This window comes from Lepidochelys kempii, chromosome 11, assembly GCF_965140265.1.
Source record: "Lepidochelys kempii isolate rLepKem1 chromosome 11, rLepKem1.hap2, whole genome shotgun sequence".
In the NCBI taxonomy this organism is placed as follows: Eukaryota; Metazoa; Chordata; order Testudines; family Cheloniidae; genus Lepidochelys; species Lepidochelys kempii.
The window spans coordinates 56,499,161-56,527,079 of NC_133266.1; the positions used below are offsets into that span (position 1 = coordinate 56,499,161).

The 27,919-nt window shown below is 36.6% G+C and overlaps 1 protein-coding gene across 9 annotated transcripts in view; it reads right to left on the minus strand.

The window, feature by feature from the left end:
• Nucleotides 1-27,919, minus strand: part of PGAP1 (post-GPI attachment to proteins inositol deacylase 1) — a 79,690-nt gene that overhangs the window by 10,143 nt on the left and 41,628 nt on the right. For 3 of the 9 annotated variants that reach the window (XM_073306278.1, XM_073306277.1, XM_073306281.1), the window contains exons 17-27: nucleotides 27,500-27,566; nucleotides 24,137-24,245; nucleotides 23,656-23,694; nucleotides 21,187-21,280; nucleotides 20,454-20,544; nucleotides 20,025-20,222; nucleotides 15,763-15,898; nucleotides 14,783-14,833; nucleotides 11,444-11,670; nucleotides 10,889-10,993; nucleotides 9,405-9,498 (exon numbers count right to left, since the gene is read on the minus strand). In XM_073306278.1, coding sequence (XP_073162379.1) covers nucleotides 9,405-9,498; nucleotides 10,889-10,993; nucleotides 11,444-11,670; nucleotides 14,783-14,833; nucleotides 15,763-15,898; nucleotides 20,025-20,222; nucleotides 20,454-20,544; nucleotides 21,187-21,280; nucleotides 23,656-23,694; nucleotides 24,137-24,245; nucleotides 27,500-27,566 — 1,211 coding nt within the window. Of the gene's footprint in view, nucleotides 1-623; nucleotides 8,189-9,404; nucleotides 9,499-9,652; nucleotides 9,677-10,888; nucleotides 10,994-11,443; nucleotides 11,671-14,782; nucleotides 14,834-15,762; nucleotides 15,899-20,024; nucleotides 20,223-20,453; nucleotides 20,545-21,186; nucleotides 21,281-23,655; nucleotides 23,695-24,136; nucleotides 24,246-27,499; nucleotides 27,567-27,919 lie in introns of those variants that run through there. The other 6 variants (XR_012154346.1, XR_012154345.1, XM_073306282.1 and 3 more) reach the window with 6 other exon arrangements.

Genomic DNA, 27,919 nt, shown 5'->3' on the forward strand with positions numbered 1-27,919 from the left:
GGGTGGATAGGGGGCAGGGGCCAGGCTGTTTGGGGAGGCACAGCCTTCCCTACCCGGCCCTCCATACAGTTCCATGCCCTGATGTGGCCCTCAGGCCAAAAAGTTTGCCCACCCATGGGTTCAGAGCTCTTACCCCATTCCCCACCTTCTTTAGGTGTTGCTTCTCCTAACCCACTTCAAATTCCAGTTTACTGGGGAGCCAGAACACCTACTGAATGAGTACCTGCACTAGGTACCTGCCAAACTGTGATAAAATAACTTTGGCAACTTAACTTACCCACCATGACCCAGGGCTGCTGAGAGAAAGGTGAGAAAACTATAGTTATAATCGATGTACAAGAAAATACTATGTGAAATAGTAATAGTTTGGGAAAGAAGAAAGACTAGAGGTGAGGAAAGAATAGTTACATTTTTCAGCAAGCATCATCTCAGTTTATTATGTTTTCTCTTATGAGAGTTAGGCAGATGATGTGTGCCTACCACTTAAGGATAAATTAACATTTTGAAATCTATTCTATATGGAGGATAATTACTGCCTCTCAAGTCCCAAGTAAGCCAAGTACTCTTTAGGTCTGAACAAACAAATTACATAATTCCCCAAGTAATGTTATTAATACATAGGCTTCTTTTGTTCACTGTTTTTATTTTCTTTTTATTTTACCTTCCTAATACTTAGAATACCACGTATTACAATTTAGAAAGAAAAGCACTAAACTGCTTCACATCAATACCTGAGCAAAGACTGAAGGCAAATGTTCAACACTATGCCCAATGGTGTGGGGAAAAATACAGGTAACAACATTCACAACACTCTGCACACAGTATGACTAATAGGTGGCACTTTTTGTGAATTACAACCATTTATATGAATGCAAGTGTTAGTGTACCATAAAAAAATATATACACAAAAATAAGATGTGTATTTAATACAATATATATGCTGGACAAAAGTCATGCACATTTGTGTGGAAAAGACAAGTAAAAATTAAATTTTGAGTACATACTGCACAGAATAGACCCTTCAGACAGTATGAAGGTCGCAAACGAGTTCCCGTTCAAATCTAACTTCCACTGATGTCAACAAGAAAAGGACTAGGCTCCAAGAGCACAATATTGCAAGGTGCTGAGAGCTCTCATCTTTCACTGGATTTCAGTAATGTACTCAACATCTTTCAAGGTGTGTTCAGCACCTCACAGGATCAGGCCCTAACTATTTATATTTATCATATATTGCATAAAGTATAGTTGAGAACTCAATTACAATCATTTTTATAAAGAATGATAATGGATTATAGCCTCAATATTCCCACAACTTTAGTTAAGACCCTGTCAACAGTCTCTATAAACCTGTAACTGCTGGGGTTAACTCCACCAAAAACATTCATGCCAAGTTTAAACTGACCATACAAGATCTCAAACTATAAGAAAAAATTTACAAAAAATCAATTAGGCTGTTTTGAAATTATAAAAATTCCAAAATTGTTTGTGGTTTCCAACATTTTTAAGAGCTCTTGTAATTACTTTAAAACAGTATGAACTGATATTTTGCAGGGGCAAGAGTCTATCATGGCATTTGGAGGAGAAATTAAAAGACGATCTGCAAAGGAAACAAATTATTGGGCTTGTTCAATTTTTTCTTGGTTCTTTATGATTATAAAGGTGCTCTCAACTTTGGTAGGTGGTGTGCGGTGGTATTTTTTTAAGGTTTTTCATATTAGAAATTCAGGTTTTGGCTAGCTTGGAAAGGAACAATGATTGGAACTAGCAAAACAAAGTCAAGAAAGTGAAAGTGAAGTGATTGATAGAAGATTTTTACTCACACCATTTAAACAGGAATTAATAAAAATAAAAGTTTTGAAGTCCAATGACTATTTAACATTTTGAAGAAAGGTCATCTTTGTACTGGATTCAACGTCCCTGCCCCTTCAATTAAAAAGTGAGGTTTAACAATCTTCTGATATCCAGTAGGTCCTATCGCAAGAGCCAGAAAAGCCACAGTTGACTGTCCTCATATTCTTAGAAAAAAAAATTTAAATCCAAAAATGAATAAAAGGATCTGAAATGCTTTAATGGATCAGAAAGAACCAAAATATGGCATAAGTCTATTTTTTGTAAAGTCCTTTGCAGGTTATATGTAAAATAATTAATTTTTCTTCAGAAATATAATTCACTATACAATGCTTATGGGAACACTACAGTATTATACCCTTTTGCTTTTAAACAGGCCCAGATATTAAGTGTACATTGTTAATGTGGTCTTTACAGCTTTAGGTAAGGTTTCTAGGGGAAAAAATAAAATCTTAATATAATTACAATTAATTTCTATAGGGGGTTAGGATTGTGACACAAAAAGCAACAAAAGCCAAGATGCACACCTGAGGCTTATACTTCTTTCTTGTTATTTCTTTTTTTGGTCACAATGGTAGGAGTTCAGGAATTAATGTAAACAACAATTCTGAATTTCCTGCCTTTAAGGTTTGGATTCAAAGCAACTAATGTAAAGAAAATTTAGTTGTATTTAAAAAATAGTGGAGGCCTCCAAGAATGCCACAGCTAACACAGGGAGAGTAAGAAAGTAACACCCCCCTCTCTCCTGCTACTCAATCAAGTTTCAGTTATGATCCATACTTTAAAAAAATTCTTTGGACAACTTCATATGGACTTTCACAATGTAATCAAAGGCTACCGAAGTTTACAGGCTTGAACTGCAGTGTGTTCATTTAGTTGTTTAAATAGTGAGAAAATATTATGTAATTTTCATTTTGGTTTGGCACTCTAATTGTGTGTGTCATTTTTATTCTTTGTAGAGTGCTGTAATGTTATAGCTGTCAGTTACTGAAGTATCTCCAATATGGTTCTCAAACTGCAGTTACATAATTGAATATTAAAGTTTTAATTTCCACCAGAATAAAATAGTTAATAGTCAAACGCAGCAACAGAAATTAAAAAACCTAAAAATCAAAATGCCTCATACATTTTTTTCAGATTTACAATAAATTCAAACATTTTCTCACTTGTTTCAGAAAATGGAAAGAAATTCTTGTTGGTATAATGATGAACACACAAAGCTTCAATGCACTGATTTCTAATGGACCGATCCTGCATAAATTTAAGATACTAGTTTTAGATTTATTATTCTGAACACAACGCTTGACAGTGTTTGCACAAATATGCCTTAGGGTTAGGGAATGATACTGCAAACCTTTACTGACATAAGCCCTTATAGACTATGGTCCTGAACCTGCAAGAAGCTCCACACAGTCCGGCCTTGTGCCCATGCAGACATGCTTGCAAGATCAGAGTGTAAAGTGGGATTACTCATGCGTCAGGACTACCTATGTAAGGGTTTGCAGGATCAAGCCATAACTCTGAATCCAAATAAAGGGCCAAATATCACAGTTCTTACTTAGGCCTCAATTCAGGTAGGCACATGCTTAAGTAGCTTGCAGAATTGGGGGCCCAGGCAGATTTGCCTGACTAAAGAAAGGCTGCTGAATTTTTTCTAAAGTAATTTAAAAATTATTAGAAAACACAGAAATACTGTAGTAAGGGTTTTCCAAGGTACAAATTTATACATTTTATTTAGTTTAACTTTAAAACACATAGGACTCTTTAAATTAAGAACTTTGATTTGCATTCTTTCATTATTAAGAAAATATATCAAAGTACTACCATTCTAAAAGGTTTTCAAAGAAACTTGTATAGATTTTAAATACTTATTCATTTTGAATGCTATCTTAAAGTTCCAGGTTTTTTTTAAAAAAATTAAGTAGAAAAACTTGATTTTATTTAGTCCAGTATGGATTTGTCTGTTAAATGTAGATCATTGGCACAAACATCCAGAGGTATATAACAGTTATATACAGCTTTGGTGGCAAATGTGCATGTTTTGCTAAGGTAATGAACATTTTTTAAACAGTTCACAACACAGTGCTAAGTGTTGTAAAAACTAGCTCACTTATTTTCCAAAACGGGATGTAAAAAGTCTAACACTAAAACTGAACAAATGTCGAACATTTAATATGAAATATAAAATGAATTTCAAGATTTTAGGCTGTTTTGTGGTTAACAGTTCTCTAGTAGTTTAACAATTTATAACAGTAGAAGCATTATTATATAAATACACACTCAAAAAAGCACACTGCAGTTCTATTAAGCTGCAGGATTTAATGTCTATAAAATGGCTACTCTCTTTTCTCTCATCACAAGCAAGACTGAGGTCCAAATATGCAAGTAATCTCTCATCATTTTACTGAAAGACATCTGATCATCAGTTATGTTTTCCATTAATGTTTAAATCTGTTCACAGACGCTAGAACTGTATTTATACTCTCCTGTCAAAAACTAGAAAGCAGATATAGCAAAAGCTATTAAATATAATAAATTAATTGTCACTTGGTATTTGAGGTGTTTATTACTGGCAATGGGACAGAAAAAACAGACTTTGTATCAAGAATGGTACTGATAAAAGCAGTAACTTTTTAAACCCTTAAATAAAATATATAAATCTGATTCATGTTATTATCAAGACTGTGATTTTTGTTCAACAGCAACTTTTAATATGACTGCTCATCTGTAGCCTGGCTGGGTTAACTTACATTTTGTTTTGTTCCATGCAGATGCTCCATTATAGTAATCACATAGCACTCCCAATTTCTCCTACTGTGTTATAGATAGAATATTTTTTAGTTTATTTCTCAGTCCTGTATTACTATACCATTCATTTTGCAATGTGCAATAGCTTGCTATTTGAATCAGCTCCCTAAATGATAAAAATTAAACTGTGCTGAATATTAAAAATAATTCTAAATGAAACTCCAGTTCCCACAATTATTTTTAAAACAACCCTACACACACACACACACCCCACCCCAAGCCCTATTTAGGATGATGCTGATACCTAGCTTGCAGAAGTCCAGTTTTGTTTTGAATAAATATGATACCACCCCTTGTGGTCAATATTCATTCAATTTTGAGATACATTGGTTTGAAAAGACCCAGCTAACAACCAAAGTCATATGAGTTCTCCTTTCTATCATCACACATTATGGTCACATGATGAATTGGAAGCTACAGAGCAGATACTAATTATTGCAGGATGAGAAGACAGTGCAGAAAATACCTGCATGCTTGGTCACAGTGACAAGAAAGACAATACGCATCAAGTCAAGAACAGTTGAGGATACTGGGCTTTATTCTGGGGACACCTTACTAAAAAGTTCTAGTTATAGCCCATTTGCAAAATATTGATTCTACTGTATTTTAACTGAAGTTACTTAATTTTATTCCTGGGTTCCTGTCCTGGTTTCGATTTTGTTTCTGAAAGCTTATAAAAACAAGCCAAAAAGCACACTTAAGAATTCACTGAATGGATTTTGAAGTTCAGCTAAGGAACATTTGCTCTCTACGTGGCATGCACCCATCCAAATCTGACAGATCTATTTGGAAACGTGCAAGCAAATAATATTGCAATATTAATACCCTCCATGCAGCTTTTATTCCCACCAGAGATGGGGAACAGAAGTTAGAAGACAGCATGGCTCCTGAGTGACCTGTTCTCAAAGCGGCGAGAGTCCCTAGTCCATTAAATTTGCAGGACACTATTTTCTTGCGGTGGGGGCTAATTCCATGGTCCCAATTCCCCTATATGTCAACAGCCATCTTCACCTTTAAAAGGGAGACTGCCCCTAAAATATCACAAGATAATGCCGTTTTCAGACTGCTTTCTCTCCTCCAAGCACAGAGGCGGCGAATGTTGGCTAAATTACAAGAATAAACTGGAAACTGACTCCAACAAACATGTTTAAAACATATTCCACATGCCATCTCTCAGAATTGTTTCATAAATGTTGGAACACAGTATATTAATAAGGTATCATAGGTATGTTTACCATTATTCACAGAGGGTTCACTTACATCTGTGCTGGTTTAAAAGATTATTGGTTCTACCCCTATTCCCCATTTTAAATATAAGGACTCTCAATCCAACCCATAGGATCTTTAACAGAAAAATAAACTGAAATTTAATAAAAAGTGTATTCTTTATACCTTATGAAACTGTGTCTTTTTTTTTTAGAAAGCAAGAGAGACAAGCAAAATTAAACCTGCATTAATAGAAACAAACATATACATGTACACAACTCTAAAAGGGCCTGATTTGCAGAGGGTCGGTGCTCAGCACAGTCTGAAAAAATTAAGTCACAAAAAGGAATTCCAGGTTGGTCATACAAAAATCATTGGTCACTTTTGAAAATCTAGACCAAAGATTTTAACAATTCTGTAAAACACACTCAGCCTGAGACTGCTGTATGGGAATCCTATGAGTATCATCATCTCATCTGAGAAAAGGTATTGCTCTACATAAACTAGAGAGAGACGAGGTAGATAAGGTATAGTCTTTTTACTGGACCAACTTCTGTTGGTGAAAGAGACAAGCTTTTGAGCTACACAGAGTTGTTCTTCAGGTCTGGGAAAGGTATTCAGAGTGTCACAGCTGATTTAGCTGTGGAGCTTGAAAGCTTGTCTCTTTCACCAACAAAAGTTGGTCCAATAAAAGATAACAGTTCACCACCTTGTCTCTCTAATCCATTGTACCAACATGGCTAAAACAACATTGCTATATAAACTACACCATTAATAAATGCAAGAGTTGTATAATTTCTACCTAACGTGAAAGGTATTCCATCCATACCCTATGACGGTGGTTTGGGATAGCAACAGCTCAGATGTTTGTCTTAGGAAAACACAGTAATAGTCTGGGTTTGACTTCCATCAGTTCTCATTTTGAGACAGATGGTATGTGAGGTCCTACAAAGCAGTAAAAATACATTTCTATACTTGCTATTTAATGAATAGTTTACTTAAAATAGGGTAACATTTTATTCTAATTTTCATAACGTCTTAATATATGCTATGTAGATGGCAGTTTATAAAATAAACATTTCATATGTACCCACAGAAGGCCATAATCAACAGAAATAAGCCTAAAGACACGCTTTAGTCTCCTCATTCACAGAAGTGTTTTACGAACAGGGAGGGAGGTGATTTGACCATTGCTGAAATACTGTGGCCAATTCTGGTGTCCATACTTTAAAAAGGGTTTTAAAAAACTAGAGGGGATTTGAAGAACAGCAACAAGAATGATTTGTGGCCTGGAAAACTCATTTTACAATAAGAGAAATAAACTGAACTCATTTACTATCTCATTCAAAAGGAAGTTAAGAGGCCATTTAATTTTAGTGCACAAGAATTTACACACACCCCGCTGATAGTAAGGGGTGGGGGGGCGGAGGGGGGCGGAGAGGGTCTTATTTAGCAAACCAGGACATAAAAAAGATAGTGCTGGAAGCTAAACGGGAAAAGTTCAAACAGGAAGTAAATATTTAACAGTGAGGATATCTAACCACTGCAACAGTGTAAATGGATCTATTTGCAGAATAAAGTACTACTCAGTGGTCAGAGTAGCAAAAATCAGGCCTGGGGATGCTAGAAACAGTACAATATGCAGCAATGAAGACCAACCTAGGATAAATAGATTTCACTTGATTGTAATGGCTTACCGAAAACTCTACATGGGTCTGCTACTCTCTCTCTCATTACACAATCATCCAAAACTAGAAATATTATTACTCTACTCTGTTTTTGAATATGAGGTTTTAGGATAAAGAACTGCAGAATTTGGCTACAAATACACACAGCATACTAGGAGTGTTTGTGTCATATACATACATTTGGGTAGAAATCAAATTTCAGAGTGTTGTTTGTCCAAAGACCTTTTCTGATTTACAAAAACTATGAATAGCCTAGCATTATATAAATGTTAAGATTAGAAAACCAGCATATACATTACTGATAACAGTAATGGTGACACAGTTAGTTACTGTTATCTTATTCATACTTACAGCCGTCTTAAGGGTTCATGGATAGCTTGGGCGAGTGGCTTGTTTATGAGCTGACAAAAGTAAGGTGCTGCAGTTTGTCATGTCACCTCACACTTTCAGTTTGGAAAGTCATTGCATAAACTTAGAGTTCCCAGCCAGCTCAACTAAAAGACTCTTAAAAACAAGCCAGAATTAACTGAGGCACTTCAGGCAAGAATGATGCAATACAATAGAACAAATGGGTTTAGGCTCTACTGCTGTACGGAGCATATGATGTAACTTGACTGTTGGTACTGGATTTCCTCAACCTATTCATAAGAAGAGATGATCCAAAAAAAAAAAGCGCTATCAGATAGGATCAGTGCTTTGATATTAAGGTGATAGGTGCCTCAGAAATACTAGAGATAGATAAGATACACAGAAATGAGTAGACAGTCCATCTCTCTTTAGAATCAACCAATCAGATTTACAAGGATTATAGATAATTTTAGCTTGATGGACACAATTTTGTTTGTTTTGTTTTAAAACACTTGTACAGTACCAAGGGAGAGATTTGCCATACATTACAGATATCTGTCTTAGGTATTTTAACAATGCCAGTCACTGTAGGATCGAGGCAATAAGATGCTACTTTACAGAATTGATTATTATGGTCAGTATTTCCCACTATTACTAAAATTCTGGCACAGGTTTTCTTCAGAATTTGTCAATGTTTTAAAACAACATTACAGAAATTGTGTATGAATCTATGATATCTTCCTGAATAGAAAGCAACATAGAGGAGACATAGTTTTATCACTCTTACAAAAGATAAAGTTTATAAGCCACCAACGCTTTCAATAATCACACAAATGTGCCACAGACACTGATAAAAATGTTTGATTTGTTAGAAATAACCGATCAGTAGACACAATACATTCTAGTTTGTTTAGATACAAGAAAAAAGAAAGTTGTGACAGCTTGTTAGTGTGGCATAAAATGATTAAAAGTATTCTTGGCTATTTAGTTTTGTGATGCACTTTCAATCATTTGTGAATTTTACCCATCACATTTTAAAACTCAAGAACAAGACATAGGTTCAATACATACACACAGCAAGGTAAACGTGTTTCAACAGAAAACCAAGTGTCAACAGAAATATCAAAATGTCTGCAATGTGGACACAGAATGGTCTGCCTACTGAAATCTAGAACACTGAAGTGTTATGCTAATAAGAAAAGAGATTTTTGTGTCCAGAGAAATATTGCAATTTTCCCATCAATTTTTCAGATTAGTAAACTAACACCATGAGCAGGTTTCTGAGATTTCCCAAACACCCCAAACTTAACAAGAAGTGGTCACAATTCTGTCATCTACTCCAAATGATGTTCATTAGTGGTTACATTGATCTGGACATTTCTTTGTTCAACTTGACATTTTTTTGCAGCATCCATTTCTGGGTCACACTGCTTTTCCGATTTCATTTGGGAAACTAAAGATTTACACAATACAACAGAACATATGTAGAAGAAGAGAACAGATTACAAAGTATGGTGCTCTGTATAAATGCATTGGTCCAAAGGCCACCACAGCTGCAGACAAAGGGAGAGGAAGTTGCGCTGCAATTTTCGACAGTTTACTGTGAAAAGAGAGAAAAACAGTTTAGCATTTTTGTAACTGCAAAGCAAACAGAAGGAGTCAAAGTTGTGCAAGAAGGATGATTTTACTTGAACCTGATTTGAAGAAGGATGTATTGATATTAAGGTTTAGAGATTTTCATTTAAAGAAGTTACCTGTTCCTCATTCAGGCTGTTCATCTAAAAGCAAGAATATACAACATGAAGGCTAAAAATAATCCTTAAAAAAAAAATTTTAAAGCCACCTTAATGAGCATGTTTTTAATATTTTGAAAAATAATATTTAAAAATAAATGCTCTGTTTCACACCTAAAGAAAAAACAATGCCTGATGTTTCACAGCACTTTACACAATTGGTACTAATTGATAGCTTTTGCATAGAAGCCAGAAGTTCTAATGGGCCTGGAAAGGACCGAGGCACTTTGGTGCAAACACACAGTTGAACTTGCTTTTAAGAAGAATGTATTGATTTTAATGTGTAATGGGTGATTTGGAAAACCTTGTGCTGTGACTCTCTGCACTGTACCTGTACTATGGATAAATAAAGGACTTCGTCTACTAGCATTGTCAACTGAAACCATTCATGGAAGGCTTCACTCTGTTGTTAAAGGCTAGGTTGACTATTCACTCTGTGCTATTTTGCGCAACAAGGTGAAGTATTTTAATTTAGAAGCAGATGATTCATGTGCAATAAGTTTTTCATGAATTTCTTTTATTAAGGGCTTGCCTATATGAGAAATTTTTCCAATTATACTGCCCTAATTATATGATGCAACTCCCTCATGTGGGACACTAATTTTGGAATAAGAGACGATTTTTTTCAGTTTAACTTGAACATCTTCCAAAGCAACATAAAGTAAACCAGAAAAAGACATTCTTATCCCAGAATAAGTGTCCATTCAGGGAATTATCACAGTGCAACAATATGGGAGCTTAAATTCATATCTTTACTTTATACAAATATAACTTTCCCGTGTATACAAGGCCGAAGGCTCGCAATCACCTGTTAAGAATAAAGCTCTGAAGGATTCAATAAGGTCTGAATGGAAAGCTGAAGTTCTTGATCTGACAGATTGTTTAGGTGTCAAATCAATATTACATTCATGTCCTCGTTGGTGAACAGAAGTGATCTGTTGCATTTGACTAAACTAGAGCTGATCTGTGTCAATTTTTAAATGTAGTTTGAAAAGATATCCACTGAGATACCTGGCTCTCCATTTCAAGGTTTAATAATACAAATGTCATGAATGTTAATGAGGGGTTACCAGTTAAATATCTGTGTAACACAAATCAACTTTAACCACAGAAGTGGAAAAGGACTCAAGAGTAAGAATTAAACGTGAAGACAGGTATATGGTCTACAAGAGGACTGGAAATAATAATAGAGGATACCTTGATTTTACTTTAGTGGTACTTGAATTCATGAGGATTCCCAAAGTGGATACAAGAATAATAGCCATAGTTCTACATGGATCAGGATCAAGTCTAATATTGTACCTACAAAATAAGCAAATTGTGCAAAGACAGCATATTATTCCCCCCCCTTTTTTTGTTTTTAAACCACTTTAAACCAAACAGAAATTAAACAATCAAAAGGACAGCCTGGCAACATCTGAACAGCTAATCCCATACGAATAAAAGAAATTAGGGTGGGAGCATTCTCAGTGTAAATCAGAGGGGGCTAAGATTCAGTCCTGCCTGTAAATCCCTTATGTCTCTATCATATAATTTGCTTTACATAATAGCTAACCATAATCCATTATACAAACTGATGTGTACAGATACCCGTTATTTAAATCATTCGATTAGAACCTTTGGATACTACTATAAAGTAATATTAATAGTCAGAGAAAGCTTTGTAATTCTGAATCGTCAGCCATTTGGGAGATAAGTACTAAGCAAACTATCATGCTGATTTTCTTTTTATGCTGGCAGTTTAAACGTTACCTGAGATTTTTAAACCAATAAATTAAAGACGGTGAACTGAGAAGCACAATCCATGTAAGTAAATTGATGATTGTAATATGTATCTTAAGACTGTTTACAACATTGTCAATAGCTCTATTGGCAGTGGGTGATGCAGCTGCTGCTTCTGTAATGGTCTCTGTTGAGTCACAGTTCTTTACTGTCTCTTTATTGGAATTATCTGAAGTTTCTTTTGCGTGCTTTGGATCCTGTAAAGAAAAAAACGAAAATATTGGTACAGAGTAGATAAGGCTAATAAAATTAACTAGGGCTATCAAGCATTTAAAAAAAATTAATTGTGATTAATTTGGCTGTTAATAATAGAATACCATTTATTTAAACATTTTTGATGTTTTCTACACTTTCAAATATATTGATTTAAATTACAACACAGAATACAAAGTGTACAGTGCTCACTTTATATTTATTTTTATTACAAATATTTGCACTTGAAAAAACAAAAGAAATAGTATTTTTCAATTGCCCGATTGCAAGTACTGTAGTGCACTCTCTTTATCCTTAAAGTTGAATTTACAACTGTAGAATTATGCAAAAAAAACCCTGCATTCAAAAATAAAACAATGTAAAACTTTAGAGCCTAGAAGTTCACTCAGTCCTACTTCTTGTTCAGCCAATCACTTGGACAAACAAGTTTGTTTACATTTGCAGGAGATAATGCCACCCGATTCTTGGTCGTGTCACCTGAAAGTGAGAACCGGCGTTCACATGGCACTGTTGTAGCCAGCGTCACAAGATATTTACGTGCCAAATGCCCTAAAGATTAGTATGTCCCTTCATGCTTCAACCTCCATTCCAAAGGATATGCATCCATGCTGATGATGGGTTCTGCTCAACAACAATCCAAAACTGTGCAGACCAACGCATGTTCATTTTCATCATCTGAGTCAGATACCACCAGCAGAAGGTTGATTTTCTTTTTTGGTGGTTTGGATTCTGTAGTTTCCACATTGGAGTGTTGCTCTTTTAAGACTTCTGAAAGCATGCTCCACACCTTGTTCCTCTCAGATTTTGGAAGGCACTTCAGATTCTTAAACCTTGAATCAAGTTCTGTAACTATCTTTAGAAATCTCACACTGGTACCTTCTTTGCATTTTGTCAGATCTGCAGTGAAAGTGTTCTTAAAATAAACAACATGTGCTGGGTCATCATCTGAGACTGCTATAACATGAAATAGATGGTAGAAGGCAGGTAAAACAGAGCAGGGACATACAATTCTCCCCCAAGGAGTTCAGTCACAAATGTAATTAACGCATTATTTTTTTTAACAAGCGTCATTAGCATGGAAGCATGTCCTCTGGAATGGTGGCCAAAGCATGAAGGGGTATACAAATGTTTAGCAGATCTGGCACGTAAATACCTTGAAATGCCAGCTACAAAAGTGCAAACGCCTGTTCTCACTTTCAGGTGACATTGTAAATAAGAAGTAGGCAGCATTATGTCCCGTAAATGTAAACAAACTTGTTTGTGTTTGCGATTGGCTGAACAAGTAGGGCTGAGTGGACTTGTAGGCTCTAAAGTTTTACAGTGTTTTGTTTCTGAGTACAGTTATGTAACAAAAAAAAAATCTACATATTGCACTTTCACAATAAAGAGATTGCACTACAGTACTTGTATGAGGTGAACTGAGAAATACTATTTCTTTTATCATTTTTTGAGTACAAATATTAGTAATACAAATAATAATATAAAGTGAGCACTGTACACTTTGTGTTCTGTGTTGTAATTGAAATCAAATATTTGAAAATGTAGAAAAAAATACAAAAATATTTAATAAATTTCACTTGGTATTCTATTGCTTAACAGTGCGATCAAAACTGCGATTAATCGTGATTAATTTTTTTTCCAGTTAATCATGTGAGTTAACTGCAACTAATCAACAGCCCTAAAATTAACATAAAGAACACCATTAACATAATCGCAATGTGCCATATCTCATGTAGGAAAATAAACAGATTTGCAATTTACCCAGATCTAGCCAAGGTAAAGGACCACCATCTTGGATTCCCTGAAAAAGCATTTTTAAAAGAACTATTCATCTTTTAAAGCTTCTAATTCAACCACAGTCTCTCCTTTTAGAGCAGTGGCTTCAGGACTCCAAGAGGAATGAGAACAAGGATGGGGAGTGGAGATACCATGAGGAGACCTCAGGGAGCTCCTGGAGAAAGGACAGAAAAAAAAGAACAACAGAGTACAGGGGACAGTAAAGAGTCTATGTGAAGATCAGAGATGAGAATGCAGAGAGAAAGGTGGAAGATACCATAAGCAGAGTTGGAGACAGGCAGCAGGACTGAAAGATGAAAGATAAAGAAAGGGGATGCTGATTTTCAAAGAAGAGACTAATACAAGAAAAGAGTAGACAAATGGGAATGTGACGGAGATGGACAGAATTAATTAGAGATGGAAGGAAAGAAATAAGACAGGAGAAAAAAATTAGAAAAAAAGCAAGAAAAAATTACAACTTTTAGGTTAGCGAATTAAAGATGTCTTTTATTTCATTTCCCTGGCATGTAATTCTAAACCTGGAAAGTGAGGGTAGCTATTCTGAGCACATATATTAATGTACACACCCCTCGATTCTATAGTTAAGTAATGGGAGAAAGAAGCAGAAAATATTCTAAATGTCCTCATGCATGAAACTGGTCTAATATTGAGTTTTCCATTCATTCTTAACAACTTCCTGGCCATCAGAAGTTTAGTCCATATCTCCCCCCGCAAGTCCTACTACCTCTCCTCTTGTATCCCACCCATGGTTAATTCCTGAGCTAAGTATTTATAGGTAGAGCACAGGTTATTACCAGCCTATACAATTAGATGCAAGAAAGAACATTTTCTCCCTATTATATTCAGGGAACACAAAAGGAAAATTACACACAGGAAAATGACAAAATAATTAGCTAGACAAATAACTACTGTTTCTTCCCATCCTAAGATTAAAGACTTCTTACCAATGGCATCAAATCTCAGGTTATCACCTCAGTGATCTCAAGAATGAGAGAATAAAACAGACATCAATGCTGACACAGGCTACTCAAGAGTCTCTGCTTTTTTTCCCTCTTCTACTCCAGTGAACCAAAGAAGCCATTACCTCTACAAGAAGCCATTACCTCCAGTGCGAGTTCTAGACCCCTCAAGTCACCAAACCACCAACTAAACTTATTTCCATTTTAAAACTACCAAGTCCGGGTAAATCACAGCTGTCAATGTCGCTTGCCACCCGACATTCTTGAGACATGATAAACACACAACCCCATACAGGGGTACTGATTGTTTTCTGTCATCTATAGTATTAAATAGACTTACCATATTAAGAACATTTTGCTCTGTTCTTACATTTGAATGTAGCTTAATAACCTATGAGAAGACAGACGACATGTTTATTTTTTTTACATAGGTTCTACACACAACAGCTGCAGTGCCTAAATAAAAAAACCTCTGTGCTGGCTCTAGAGTCTTCCGTCCTAATATTTTGGTTCCTTGGGAGCACAGCTTAACTGAAGCTGTAATGAAAAGGACTTTCCCAGAAATGTCCTCCAACACCTTTGCAAGTGCTCAGAATGGTGGGTGTATTAGTTTCCCTGTTTTTTCCACTGAGTTTGACAGAGGGCAGGGAAAACTCTACATATTCCCTGCCCCTTTTACTTCCATTTCGCCTTCCTCAGAATCCCTCAACAAAATACACAAGAGATGCTTATTTTCAGAGAATCTGCTGCAGTCAAAAAGGTGCGTGTGTGTTGAAGGGTGTCAGCATGCAGGTAACATGCAGATGGCTGTAGCCTCCTTTGGATCACAGGGAATACAGTGAATTTGGAGACCAAATTGCTACTCATTTGACAGTGTGCACACACGTCCCCTCCAGAAAAATTTTGGGAAAACTCAGAGGAGGAAAATTCTGCAAAGATTCCATCAATCAAGGTCCCTTCCCATTACTCAAATTTCCATAAGGGGGCAAAATCAGGCCCTTGGTTTTATAAACCTGGATTTGAAAAGTAGACTCACTGCATTAGACATCTGTGCATAATATCACTTTACAATAGACACACAAAGATTAAGTTTGTAGTTCCTTCAGGAGGACGTGCTCAGATGAGTAAAAGACTTAAAAAATATCATTGGATTATGAAGCACACCAGAAAAGTATGGATTTTAAAAGTTTCCGCATATATTAGAGCATTTTTAAAATCCTGAAAAAACTGTTCTATATTTTCTCTTTGGTAGTCATCTACTATTGAAATACCTAAAGAGTTTAATTCAGATATTGACTCAATTATTCACTGTTTTAATACCTTGAACATGTAGTGAATATAGATAATTAATACAGCAAATGCCCCACAAGTGGTACAGCTAACAAAAATCAGAAGAATGGCCATAAATGCTCTTCTTGGTGTCATCAACTTGCTGTCTTTAGGAAGTCCAGAGGGTCTAAAATGACAAAATTACTATCTGTTAGAGTTCTGAGACAAAAATCCACAATTACATAGAAAGGAAAAAGTTTCTAGTTCATGAATAACTTAAATCAATTATGTAACAAGCTAGGAAGTAGCTGCTGCTTACCTTCTCAGAGGTCCATAAGCAAGTTGAGAACATTGTTAACCAATCAAATCACATGCAAATTACGATGCCTGAAATACTCTTCAGCTGTCAGTTTGTTACCTCATACTTCCATTTCTTCAAGAATGTCAGGTATTTCAGTTAATAAATTCATGGCCTTTTAAGTGTCTGAGACTATATGTAATAAATAATTCATAATCTGACTTCTTGTGTGCATGAAAACCAAGTTTTTTAAAACACTGGCCTAGGTTTTGCATCAATCATTAAATCTTCATGTTTACCTTAGGAGAAGCCAATAACTGGGAATAACTGGCTAAACTGTAGTTCTGCGGAAAAGTATCTGGGAGTTATAGTGGATCATGAATTGAATACAAACCAACAAGAAGATTTAATTGTGAAAAAGCACTGAAATAGATTTCAAGGGCGGTTCTGGAATCCTGTCAGTAGAGTTTTAAAAAACAGGTTAGACAAACACCTGTTAAGGATGATCTAGATATACTTGACCCTGCCTCAGTGCAGGGGCTGTACTAGATGACCTCTCGAGGTCCCTTCCAGTCCAATACATTTCTATCTGCTTATTATTATTGTAGTACTAGATCAATACACAATGGTGCTTTCTAATAGCAGTGTGAATAAAATGTAGTGTCACATGACAGTACAGAAGCCATAACAGAGTGCTAAAAAACATTCATTTTCTGACACATTTTTCCTTAAATAGAGATTATTCCTGCTCAAAGTCTCAGAAAGACAGGAGCAGATATCCCGATTCTTTGGACATTCAGTTGATGTTACTAAGAGTCAAGAATTAGTTTTTGAGATTACAAAAACCAGCTGAAGGGAAGTATTTCAGCAACAAAATGACTGAGTGGAAAAACAAAAATCCTAATGAAAAGTATGTGGAATGAAAAGTTCTTTGTGGCAATACAATGGGCATTCTGATGCTAAAAATATTTCAAAATAGTAACTTTAGAACAGAAACTGAAAATAGAAACAAAAGCTATCTGGGCTGACTAAGAGGTGTGAAATGATGTACAACTGAACACATTGTGCTAACTGGTAAAACTGGATGTTGGTGAAGCAGCACAATGGTTTTCTGAGGATCAAAAGAAGATGCTAAATATCAACAGGTCATCTTGAACTTTGAGATACCAGCTGAAGTTAGGACTCATGCTGTTATTTCCTAATAAGAAAAATGTTTGGTCTAAGTGGAACTGAGGCACAGAATGGGTGAAAAAAGGAAAGAATTCAACAACTTAAATGTTAGCAATGATCAGAAAGACAGCAAACAGGTTAGTTCTTAAAAATAAATAAATAAATAAATGAGGCAGACATTCTATTATGTAAGACTTAAACATGAGACAAGGACATGACTGAATGGAAGAAACATCAACTGACAAAGTTTTCCAATTGAACCAAGGTAGTCTGACATGGAAGATGTGCAGTATGGATTCAGATCAGGAGGACAGATATAGTATTCACAATGTGCAAACAGGTTTGTATTCTGGAAGAGACAGAGGAGGAACCCGAACAGCATCTGAAGTCTATTGGGGGAGTGGAGGAAAGATGCCCAAACGGACAGGAATTTCAAACAGGAGGAGCCAAGACAGCTAGAGATCATGGATTGGATGGCTGTGTTGGAGGATTAAGATGATAGGGCTTCTACACTTTTCTCCAAGTAGCTGCACTCTGACCAAGGGGACATTTATCATTTTTACTTTGTGCCATAATGCACCCATTAGAGTCATCCAAGACATCAGACTTGTTTCAAAACATCCATTAAAATAACATTGGTCCTAGTGGTCTAGAAACCACCCATTCAACTCCATGTGGGCAAAAATTATAATCTAAAAAGGAAAGGAGTCTGTAAAATATGGACTGCTCCAAATGAAAAGGTTTAGATCCAAATACTGAAAACAGCTACACAGGGACCCTGGCTGACACTACTTAAGAAAGAATTCTACAGAAGGGCCACGACACACCAATCCCCTGCTCCTGGCCTTAGCACACCACTTAAGTATAGACACTGAGGACAACGCAGCCACTCTCAGTTGCCTTCTAGGGATTCATGGAAAGATATAGTTATTCACAAACCTCAGGACTAGACTCCTCCAGGCTTTAAAAAATAAATAAATAAATAAATATAAGCAAAACTCTGAATGAAATCTATTGATTTACTGGCAGCCAGTGCAAACTGTGGAGCATGGGTATTAAATTTCTTTACCCTACCCTGAGTGTTCTCAGAGTTAGCATGCAGTCACGTTGTTCAGTCAAGATAGAACAAGAATTGGGCACCTATAAGAGAAATCTATCCAAAGCAGGATTTTAATAAAAATATCCTCAAACTGAAAATTTACAGCTTTATCACTTAAGCTAAATTCTATGCGCTTTCAGCAGCGATAAGAGTATCTCGGTTGAAATGTGACAGATTGTGTGTGCACTATATGTATTATTGCCACCTAATTGATGGAATGTCAAAAGTACAAATGTGTAGAAAAGGCTCATCTGGTGGATCTGCTCTTTGCTCAGAGAGTAGAGAGATTGAGTTTCTGGAGCTAAAACACTAAATTAATTTCTATGTGAATACAGCCAAACTATTAAAACATGATTAAATACATAATCCAATTTGGCTAATTTAGTGTTCTGTTCTTTCAAAAAGTCTTGTTAGGCTTCTTATATCTTAATAGTCTGTACATATAAATAAAAATTGAACGTTAAAGTATTTTCAGATATACCTGTAAAATACATGTTTTCTGTACATGGAAATGTGTGTGTGTACAATTCTTATTGTATGAGTCCTCAGTGTTCTATAATTCAGGGTATCAGACACTAATAACAGAATGTGAGTTTATGGCTTCCCCTGGGCAAGGGTGCATGTTTTGCTGCCCCTGGAGCAGCCTGGGAAGGAGTTCTGCCCAGTTTTCCCAAACTGTCATAAATATAAAGGGAAGGGTAAACCCCTTTAAAATCCTTCCTGGCCAGAGGAAAAATCCTCTCACCTGTAAAGGGTTAAGAAGCTAAAGGTAACCTCACTGGCACCTGACCAAAATGACCAATGAGGAGACAAGATACTTTCAAAAGCTGGGAGGAGGGAGAGAAACAAAGGGTCTGTGTCTGTTGGTACGCTGCTTTTGCCAGGGATAGAACAGGAATGGAGTCTTAGAACTTTAATAAGTAATCTAGCTAGGTATGTGTTAGATTATGATTTCTTTAAATGGCTGAGAAAAGAACTGTGCTGAATAGAATGACTATTCCTGTCTGTGTGTCCTTTTTGTAACTTAAGATTTTGCCTAGAGGGATTCTCTATGTTTTGAATCTAATTACTCTGTAAGGTATCTACCATCCTGATTTTACAGAGGTGATTTCTTTACTTCTATTAAAAGTCTTCTTGTAAGAAAACTGAATGCTTTTTCATTGTTCTCAGATCCAAGGGTTTGGGTCTGTGGTCACCTATGCAAATTGGTGAGGATTTTTACCAAACCTTTCCCAGGAAGTGGGGTGCAAGGGTTGGGAGGATTTTGGGGGGAAAGACGTGTCCAAACTACGTTTCCCAGTAAACCCAGTTAGAGTCTGGTGGTGGCAGTGGATATTCCAAGGACAAAGGATAAAATTAATTTGTATCTTGAGGAAGTTTTAACCTAAGCTGGTAAAAGTAAGCTTAGGAGGTTTTCATGCAGGTCCCCACATCTGTACCCTAGAGTTCAGAGTGGGGGAGGAACCTTGACACAAATCAAAAAGGCAATATAGGTAGCCAGCGCAAGAAAGAGGGCACCTTAATGTCCCATTACCTGGGGGTGTACTACAGGCCACAATCCGGCCCTTTATATTGCTTGTATTTGGTGTTGGCATATCCTGATGATCAATAAAAAGGAGTTTATTGTAACTGTATTGTAGGATCTCATCCACCCAAGTATTCCCAATCTTACAACTGTTAGGTTTCTCTGATTTACTTATTATCGTTACAGTCATCGAAAGAAAGATAAGTATTATGCTGTTTTACCTTGTCAAAGATAACCACAATGAAGAAAAGAGCCTTAGAGATGAAGAGAAGAGTATGCCACCCCAGTAGGCAATTCCTGTCCCAAAAAGAAATAGAATCAGGGACACAAGGGGGTCCCACATATCCTGCTTATTCAGTAAAACAGCATCCAACTCTGGCAAAAACAATACATTCCATATATCTTTAAACCAGTTAAACCTGCCAAAATATGAAAGAAATATTAGTTGTCTTTTCTGGTCACTGTTTCAACAAAATACACATAATTATTCCTGACTCTACAACCTTTTAATCAGATCAATATCACATGGCAAAGGATCACAAAGAAAATAAAATACTACTACTTTGTTTTTTAAAAAAATGTATAAATAAAACTTCTACACTTTGGAAACTGCTACACAAAATTAAAACAAGTAACAGAAAATAACCTACCCCAATAGAAATTTAACAACATTCACAATAGGGTCCACTTTGTAGGGTTTGGCTGCTCTAGCCAGTGCAAGAACAAAATCTGAACATTGGCCTAGAAAAAAAATGATAAAGACACAATTCATACCTTGCCACAAGGTTCTAAACAAAAGCTCAAAACCAGAAAGTGAAATTAAACACAAAGCTTCAAAAGTGAAAATAAGAATGATAACATACTAAGACTATTACTGTACAATAGCAAGGCTCTTGTTCAAAATCCTTATCAATCAGTTGATTGCTCAGAAACAGATGGCCTGGGACAACAGTTTTAGATAGACAGACACGATAAACAAGTTTTTAAGAGATACGAACATCACTTGATCTTGAATAAATATGCTTTTAGTGACAAGAGATTACCCGTTTCCTGCACACATTTCAGTTTATTTTTAATTCTTTCAAAATAAGTTCTACCCCATAACTATTTTTTTTTCTTAAACTTCTGACACGGGCAGAATGTCGCTAGAGGAGGACACTAATGGGGAAAAACACTGTGCTCCTTTTTGTTTGTTTGATATCATGGCCCAACTCTTAAAAGAAGATTAATATGATCGTAAGCCACAAGAAAAACTACAGTGATGTTTCTCTATGAGGAGAATATTAATATGGTGGTTTCTAAATTCATAATGTATGAAAATATGATTACTATACCCAAAAAAAAAAAAAAGTGTGGCTAACCAATCTTTTTACACAATGTTACCTGTTGAAATTAAGGCGCTTAACTGTCCTCCATATGCAAGAAGCATATTAGAAATAACATACACAGGAAGGGAACCACCATGAAACCTTATTACCTAGAAAACAAGGATGTTATACAGTTAACTTGAGCACGCCAAAAATGATTAAAAGATTAACGTGAGTTACCTCATGGAACAAGAGTGAAACTGTTTTCATGAGGTTCAGGTTCTGCTCTCCCCTTGATGTGTATGCATCAGTAACTCCCATTAGCAATAAAAGTTATTCTTGATAAATATCCACGAACCATACTCCTGAATTGCCACCTGATTGTGTTTGGTTTTAGAAATAAAATACCAAATAACATGTGTTTCTGATTTTGCAGTCAGGATAAGTGTGGAAGGAATAACATTGCATCTGAATCATGTTTCACTGATGAAATCCAATATATTTAACAACAAAACTTAGAAATCAGTTTGAGATAATCACTTGTCTGCAATGCCAGTAAGTTTGTAGCCAAAGAGCTTTTCAAATCACAGTTTTAGATTAGTTAGAATTGGTATAGAAACGTAAAAATACTCATAACAAGTGACAGAGAGGAAACAACTGTGAGCAAAACTGACAGTTCTGACTGTTTAGTGAACATTTTATTCCTTTTTCATTAACAGAATCAGAATTTAGTAAAAAACTAGGATAACAGGAGAGTCTAACTCACAGACACATTTAACTATTCAATAAACCAGTATTTCATGACACAAATCTGTTTTATTTTGCCAAATCTGTGTAACTGATGTCATAAAATGCAAGCTAATAATTTTTTTAAATGTACACTGTAACATAGAGACGCCTTCTGGGAGGCTAGAAAAGTGGAAATATTTTAGACTGATGTATACATTTCGGAGATGCTTGCGAACAGCATTCCTAGTTACCAGTACTTTGGTACTATGAAGCTTCAGATGGCCTGTCTATTTCTACTGATTCTAGCATGGAAATGCATCCTTCCTGTACTGCAAAGTCTGCCAAAGAAACAGATGACTCTAATTAGAGGATTTTTTGCCATTAGAATAAGCTATGTTCACCACCAAGCAACATTTCCATGTCTGAAATGGAACAAAATAAATACCTGGAGGCAAGGTGAACACCCCTCACAGCAGCACCCTTTTCAGAGGTATAAGTCTAAATATGTGATCGAGGACTGGCACAATTGAGTCTTACCCCTCACTTGGAGCTGAGGAATTTCTGCTTACATGGGAAGTCCATCATTAGCAAGTGCCAGTGATCTGTAGTGCAAGATTTTTCTTGTTCAGTGCTCCGTTATGCTATTAAGACACAGCCCATCGCTGGGTCCTGCACAGGTGCACTGTCCCAACAGGTGCTCCTGGAGGCATCGTGCCTGACTCAAGTACAAACACCTCTGGAAGCTTCAGAAAGGTTTGGCTGCTAGTCTACATTTTAACTTCATCTACATTAGCCTCTTCCTTATAAAGTCTCCCACAGTCGCTATCACCATTTGAAGTCTAACAGTGGGAACTTTAGCATAGACAAGATTCTGATGTTAACTAGCTCAAGTTTAAAACACCACTTAACTTCACCTAAAGATTTTTGTGCATAAATGGGAGTCAGGGAGTGAGAGAAAAACTTGAGTTATAGCTCAAGCTGGCAATGCAGTAGAGACAAGCCCTTAATGTTTATCATTTGTTGTATCTTTGCCTACTAACGTTATAAAGCTGGGTGTTAAGTGGGATGGAGGAAGAAGGAAAATGACCCAAGCTAGTGCTAAAAACACATTGTTAATAGTAAAAAGTGTGTTAAGTGTAACATGTCACAGTTCTTATTGATATATGAACAGTTTATATACTGCACGCTAACTGGTTCAATTTAGCTTGTTGAAAAACCTTGTAGTCACAGCTAATCAAATTACCAATTCTATTATTAACCATTAACTATTATTAAAAATTTAAAGTGTTCGTTTTTAGTACAACTTGCCATGACAGAATCAGTGTAAAATATGTTAGAACCCATCCATACAAAAAAAAAATCTACACAGATCTGAGGAAAGCTAGAATACTTTTTATAATTCTTTAAAAATTTAGGGCAACATCTATCCTGGTATGTCGTCTTGCAGAGTAAAAGTACTTTAATCTAACATTGGATGGTATCTTACAGTCACACGCACACTCTATCTTGACAAAATCCAAGAAGGGCATAGCAAAACAGCTCTTTTTAAAATAGCATATACACATTTAAAAGAAAAAAAATACCCAAACACTTTTTTGGCAGAACTTCGGGTTCCACACATCACTCTTTTGAAATATTGCTTTTATAGTCCACATACATTTTCTCAGATACAGGAAAGACTTTCTTCAATCAAGACACAGTACTCAAGAATGTCACATGTGTTTTCATTTATGTTTGGCATTAACCAAGAGGGCTAACCACAGACTTACTCTAGTGATACACAAAACAAAATTAAACATTAAAAGGGTTTCCTTACTTGCCCAAGAACTTGTGAGAATGAGGTCTTGATGGTGACCTAATTGAACACACACATTAAAAAGAACTTTAATATTTTGTTGTACATTACTGTCAACTGATGAACCTTTTGAATAATGCTAAGCACAAAAAATAGAAAATTAACACTATATTTCACATTTTGGCTTTCTGAAAGAAAAAGAAATCCTCTGTATCAGCAGCAGATCGATAGCTGAAATGTACATCATATCACCCTCACCCAGGGAAAGCTCAAGTAATATTTTAAAGGGTTTTATTTGTTTGAAGACATCAGCCCAGCTTTCAATAGCCCTTCACCTGCTCCAAACTACTTTTAACTGCACTACGTAAATAAAAAGTGATTGAGAATATTAAACACCTTTAGATTTGATGAGGAAGAAAATAACATTAATTGTTAATTCCTCAAAATGTGCAGATAGAGAGACGAATTATATATGCTAAAGAAAATAAATCCTGTTACTTACTTCATATTGACAATCTACAGATGAATAAATATTTAATACTACAACAGTGCTGTCATTTTCAGGTTGTGCAATGTGCAGTTTTGCAGAAATCTCAGTAAAAGATGGAACTCTGAAATGACAACGATTAGTAAATGCTCTAGTTATAATCAAAAGATACAGAAATATTTTAGCGTGTTCAATACAAGTGGCTGCAAAACACTAGCAACATAGAAAAGCATCACAGCAAAGACCAGCCTGATGGCATAGTGGTGAGTATTTATACGATCATGAAGAACATCAATCCAAGTCTCTTTTTCTCTGAGCTGTCATGGGCCAGGGTATTAAAGGAAGACTTCAAGCTCAATCCCCTAGGGGAGGAGGCCTCAGAACACTCCTAAGCGAGCTACGTAAGTGATGGGCTCAGTTTGACTCAAAAAATTCAATCCCGTCCTCAGCAAGTAAACTGTTGATTGGGGCTTGAGCCTTCAAGAGCTGAGGAGGATGAATATGTGGGGAAAAAAGGGAAAATGAGAATCTTCAGAGCTCTGAAATGAACAGGGAAGACTATTTTCAAAACATTAAATCTAACTGTAACCTGCAATGTATTACAATTAATCCTATTTCAAACCCATTTTATGTTTTAACCTCAAACCCAACAAGCTCTTGATGTTGGCCAGAGCAGCTGGTTATTTATGAGAGCCATTAGAATAAATTGTAGATATTATTTTAAAAATGTACTTGCCTAAGAGTATAATTGTCATTAGGTTATTGCTAACCATTAAATACAGTATGAATTTTGGAGCTTGTTTTATATGTAAGAATGAAAGAATCAATGAAAGAATATTTCTTCAAAGCACCATAAGCATTACCATTGTGCATGTCAGATAAATAAATGGACTCTTACACCTGATGTTCAGGGACTGACTTCCCCAGTCTGAAATAATTGGCTGCACTTCTCCTCCTGCAAATACTGGAGGCAGTTCAAACTTGTTCATGTCTTTTCTGCTATTACCCCCTATGTACTTCCAAACCTCCCTGGATACACTAGACGTAGATGCTTGCCCCGCTCTGTCCCTTTTGTTCACCTCTAGCAGCACAAAGAGGGAACGTGGCCCTTTTTTTCCCTGTTGAGAATTCCTGTGGCATGGAGGAGCCCCCAGGGACCGACAGCCCGGGTAACAAGCTTCTATGCAACCTCCTCCACATAGCCATGGGACATGGAGTCTGTCAGGGTACAGAGGTGCATGCTACACCACAGTTGGCAGCTAGCATAGGTTAAAGAACCTCCCAGGTCATAATCAACTCTGATGCCTGTCCCCGATTACACCAAGTAGAACTTTGACGCAGCAAAGAATCTCTAGACCTAAATTCTTTTTACTAGAGTAAATATAATCTAACAGAAATATCTTATTCAGTTGTGTTAACTACATACATGGGCCCTGAAGAAGCCATCAGAAAGATACCTAAAGGAATAGTTAATAGGGAGAAATACAGGGGGGAAAAGTTTTTTCTATTTCTAAAAATGAGTAATATTAATCTAATTTGGAAGCACTGCTAGAAGCATACTTCCAAAGGGTGCTTCTGTGTAGTGCTTTAAAGGGTGTTGACCAGATAGCTGCTTAAAGATTTCCTTTGTGATGGCTGTCATCCTTTCTATTCAGGATGCCACCCCATGGCACATTTTCTGTGGGCTCTCATCCCTTCTGGCTTCTGTTATGCTATGATACAGCACTTGATCCACTTAGTTATGGAGAATTTGGATTCCTCCAAGACCAGGTATGTAGGCTGGTGGTAAAAGAACACCAATGACATTTTCCAGAACTGATCAGTTCTACTCACGTATATTTTAAACAGAGCTTCATGTATCTACTGTGTGCCACGCTGCTCCTTTAGGGCCCTAAGGCTTCAGGTAAAAATGAAGGAAGAATGAATTCCTATGATACGGAAGGAATGACTCAGACACTCAACTTCCACCCTCATTTGTCCTTAAGGAAAATGCAGTAAGGCTTGTGCCCTTCAAGAACAAAATTTCTGAGACTCTTCTTGCCAACGTGACCGCAACCAAGAAGCAAACTTTATGGAAACAAGAGGCCTAGCTCCCAGGATTTCAGCTGAAATACTACTTGGGTCAGGGACAATTCTATGTTGTCCATCTGCTCTCCCCTTCACGTGGCTTGCCCTCACACCCTAGAAAGATATTTGCCCTGGCTTGGTCTTCCTCTTCACCACATTCATCTCCATGGACTAAAAGAGTATCTTGGAGGGGAAAGGAACCTTTCAAGTTTCTATGGCTCAGGGTTATCGTGGAAAATGAAGAACTGAATTTTCTTCTGGCTTTTTTCCTCTCTGGGTATTGACCGTTTTAGTTCAGATTTTCCTTCTGGAGGATTTGTGACAGCGCTCATTTTTAGGAAATGAGTCTCCTCCTTGTCCGGTGTTCTGTTTTAGGCTTTATCTCAGAGTTCTGAGCCCTGGTACTCACTCCATATCCTCTGAAATACAGTTGGAAAGGAATGAGAAGAATGTCCAAGAGAGCCCAGATCTTCCTCTTAGGCAGAAGGAGAGAATGAAATTGCATATGCAGGAGAACTACATGTGCTTTAAGTGGATAATTGTGTCATTTGGTAAGATGCCAAATGACTCAATTATCCACTTAAAGCACATGCAATTGAACCTTGAAACTTTTCCCTTTAGAAGTGGTTCAGAACCAAGACTGTGGGACATTTTAGATTTACTACTGAAGAGCTGTCAGTCAGTGAGGAGGGTCCAGTTTGCTGAGTCCCAAGGGCTGAAGAGGACTAACTGATCAATGCCAGAGGACAAAGAGAGAGAGAGCGTGAGAGAGCAGAAATCCAGATACACCATAACAAGCTGTCCAGACTCCCAAGTCCCCACCCCTGCAAAGTGAAGGTCAGCATCCCTTCTACGGCTTCTGGGATGTCTTCCTGCACAGATATAGCATCTCTTGAACTTCAGATTGCTGCAGGTCCTGTCTGCACTGATGGGAGAGGACGGAGCACATACAGAGAAATAACAGCACTGGAAACGTTGGTCCCTTAAGGGAGAGGAGTAAAGATTTTGCTTGTTGCTCCCCCTACGTCAGCTTTACAAGCAAAAATTTGCTATGTATAAGGGGAGAGTGCTGAACTACTCATCTGTCTTCATTGGTGGACTTAGGGAATCTGACGCAAGAGGTGCAGCCAAACCCCTGAATCTCACGGACAGGTCTGAACTATCTCTGGTATTTAGAGGAAGAGAGAGGCAGCCCAAACGTCTCAGACAGAGAGAAATCTAATTCCAGAACGATTACTCTTTTACCGTGTCTGGAATGTAAACTCTACTTTGAAAGATAGCAAGAAAAAACAGAATCTCAAAACACCTTACTTAGAGACAGTTATTGAGTCTTCATGTGACCATGGTACATGGAGTCTGTAAACACTCGTTTTCCTTCCTAGAAAGGAATCAAAGTAAAAATGAATTATGAAACATTATTGTATGAGATTAAAATTACTGTAGTTCATTCACAGGTCAACGCAATGGATAACATGACTATTGGATTATTTCTACATTTCAAATATCTGCAACAACTGTTACAATTTGCACTTTTAAAACTCACTACTGATACTTTGAAAAACAAGATTAAATGGAGAATATAGACTACAAGTGAGTCGCATCATACGCACATTTAACTTACGCAAATTCAACTATATGCGCTTGGCAAAAAAAAACCCCAACAAGATACCTGTAAATAGTACGGGCGATTCCACCCACCATTCCACTCAATGAGCGTATGCCTCAGAGTGA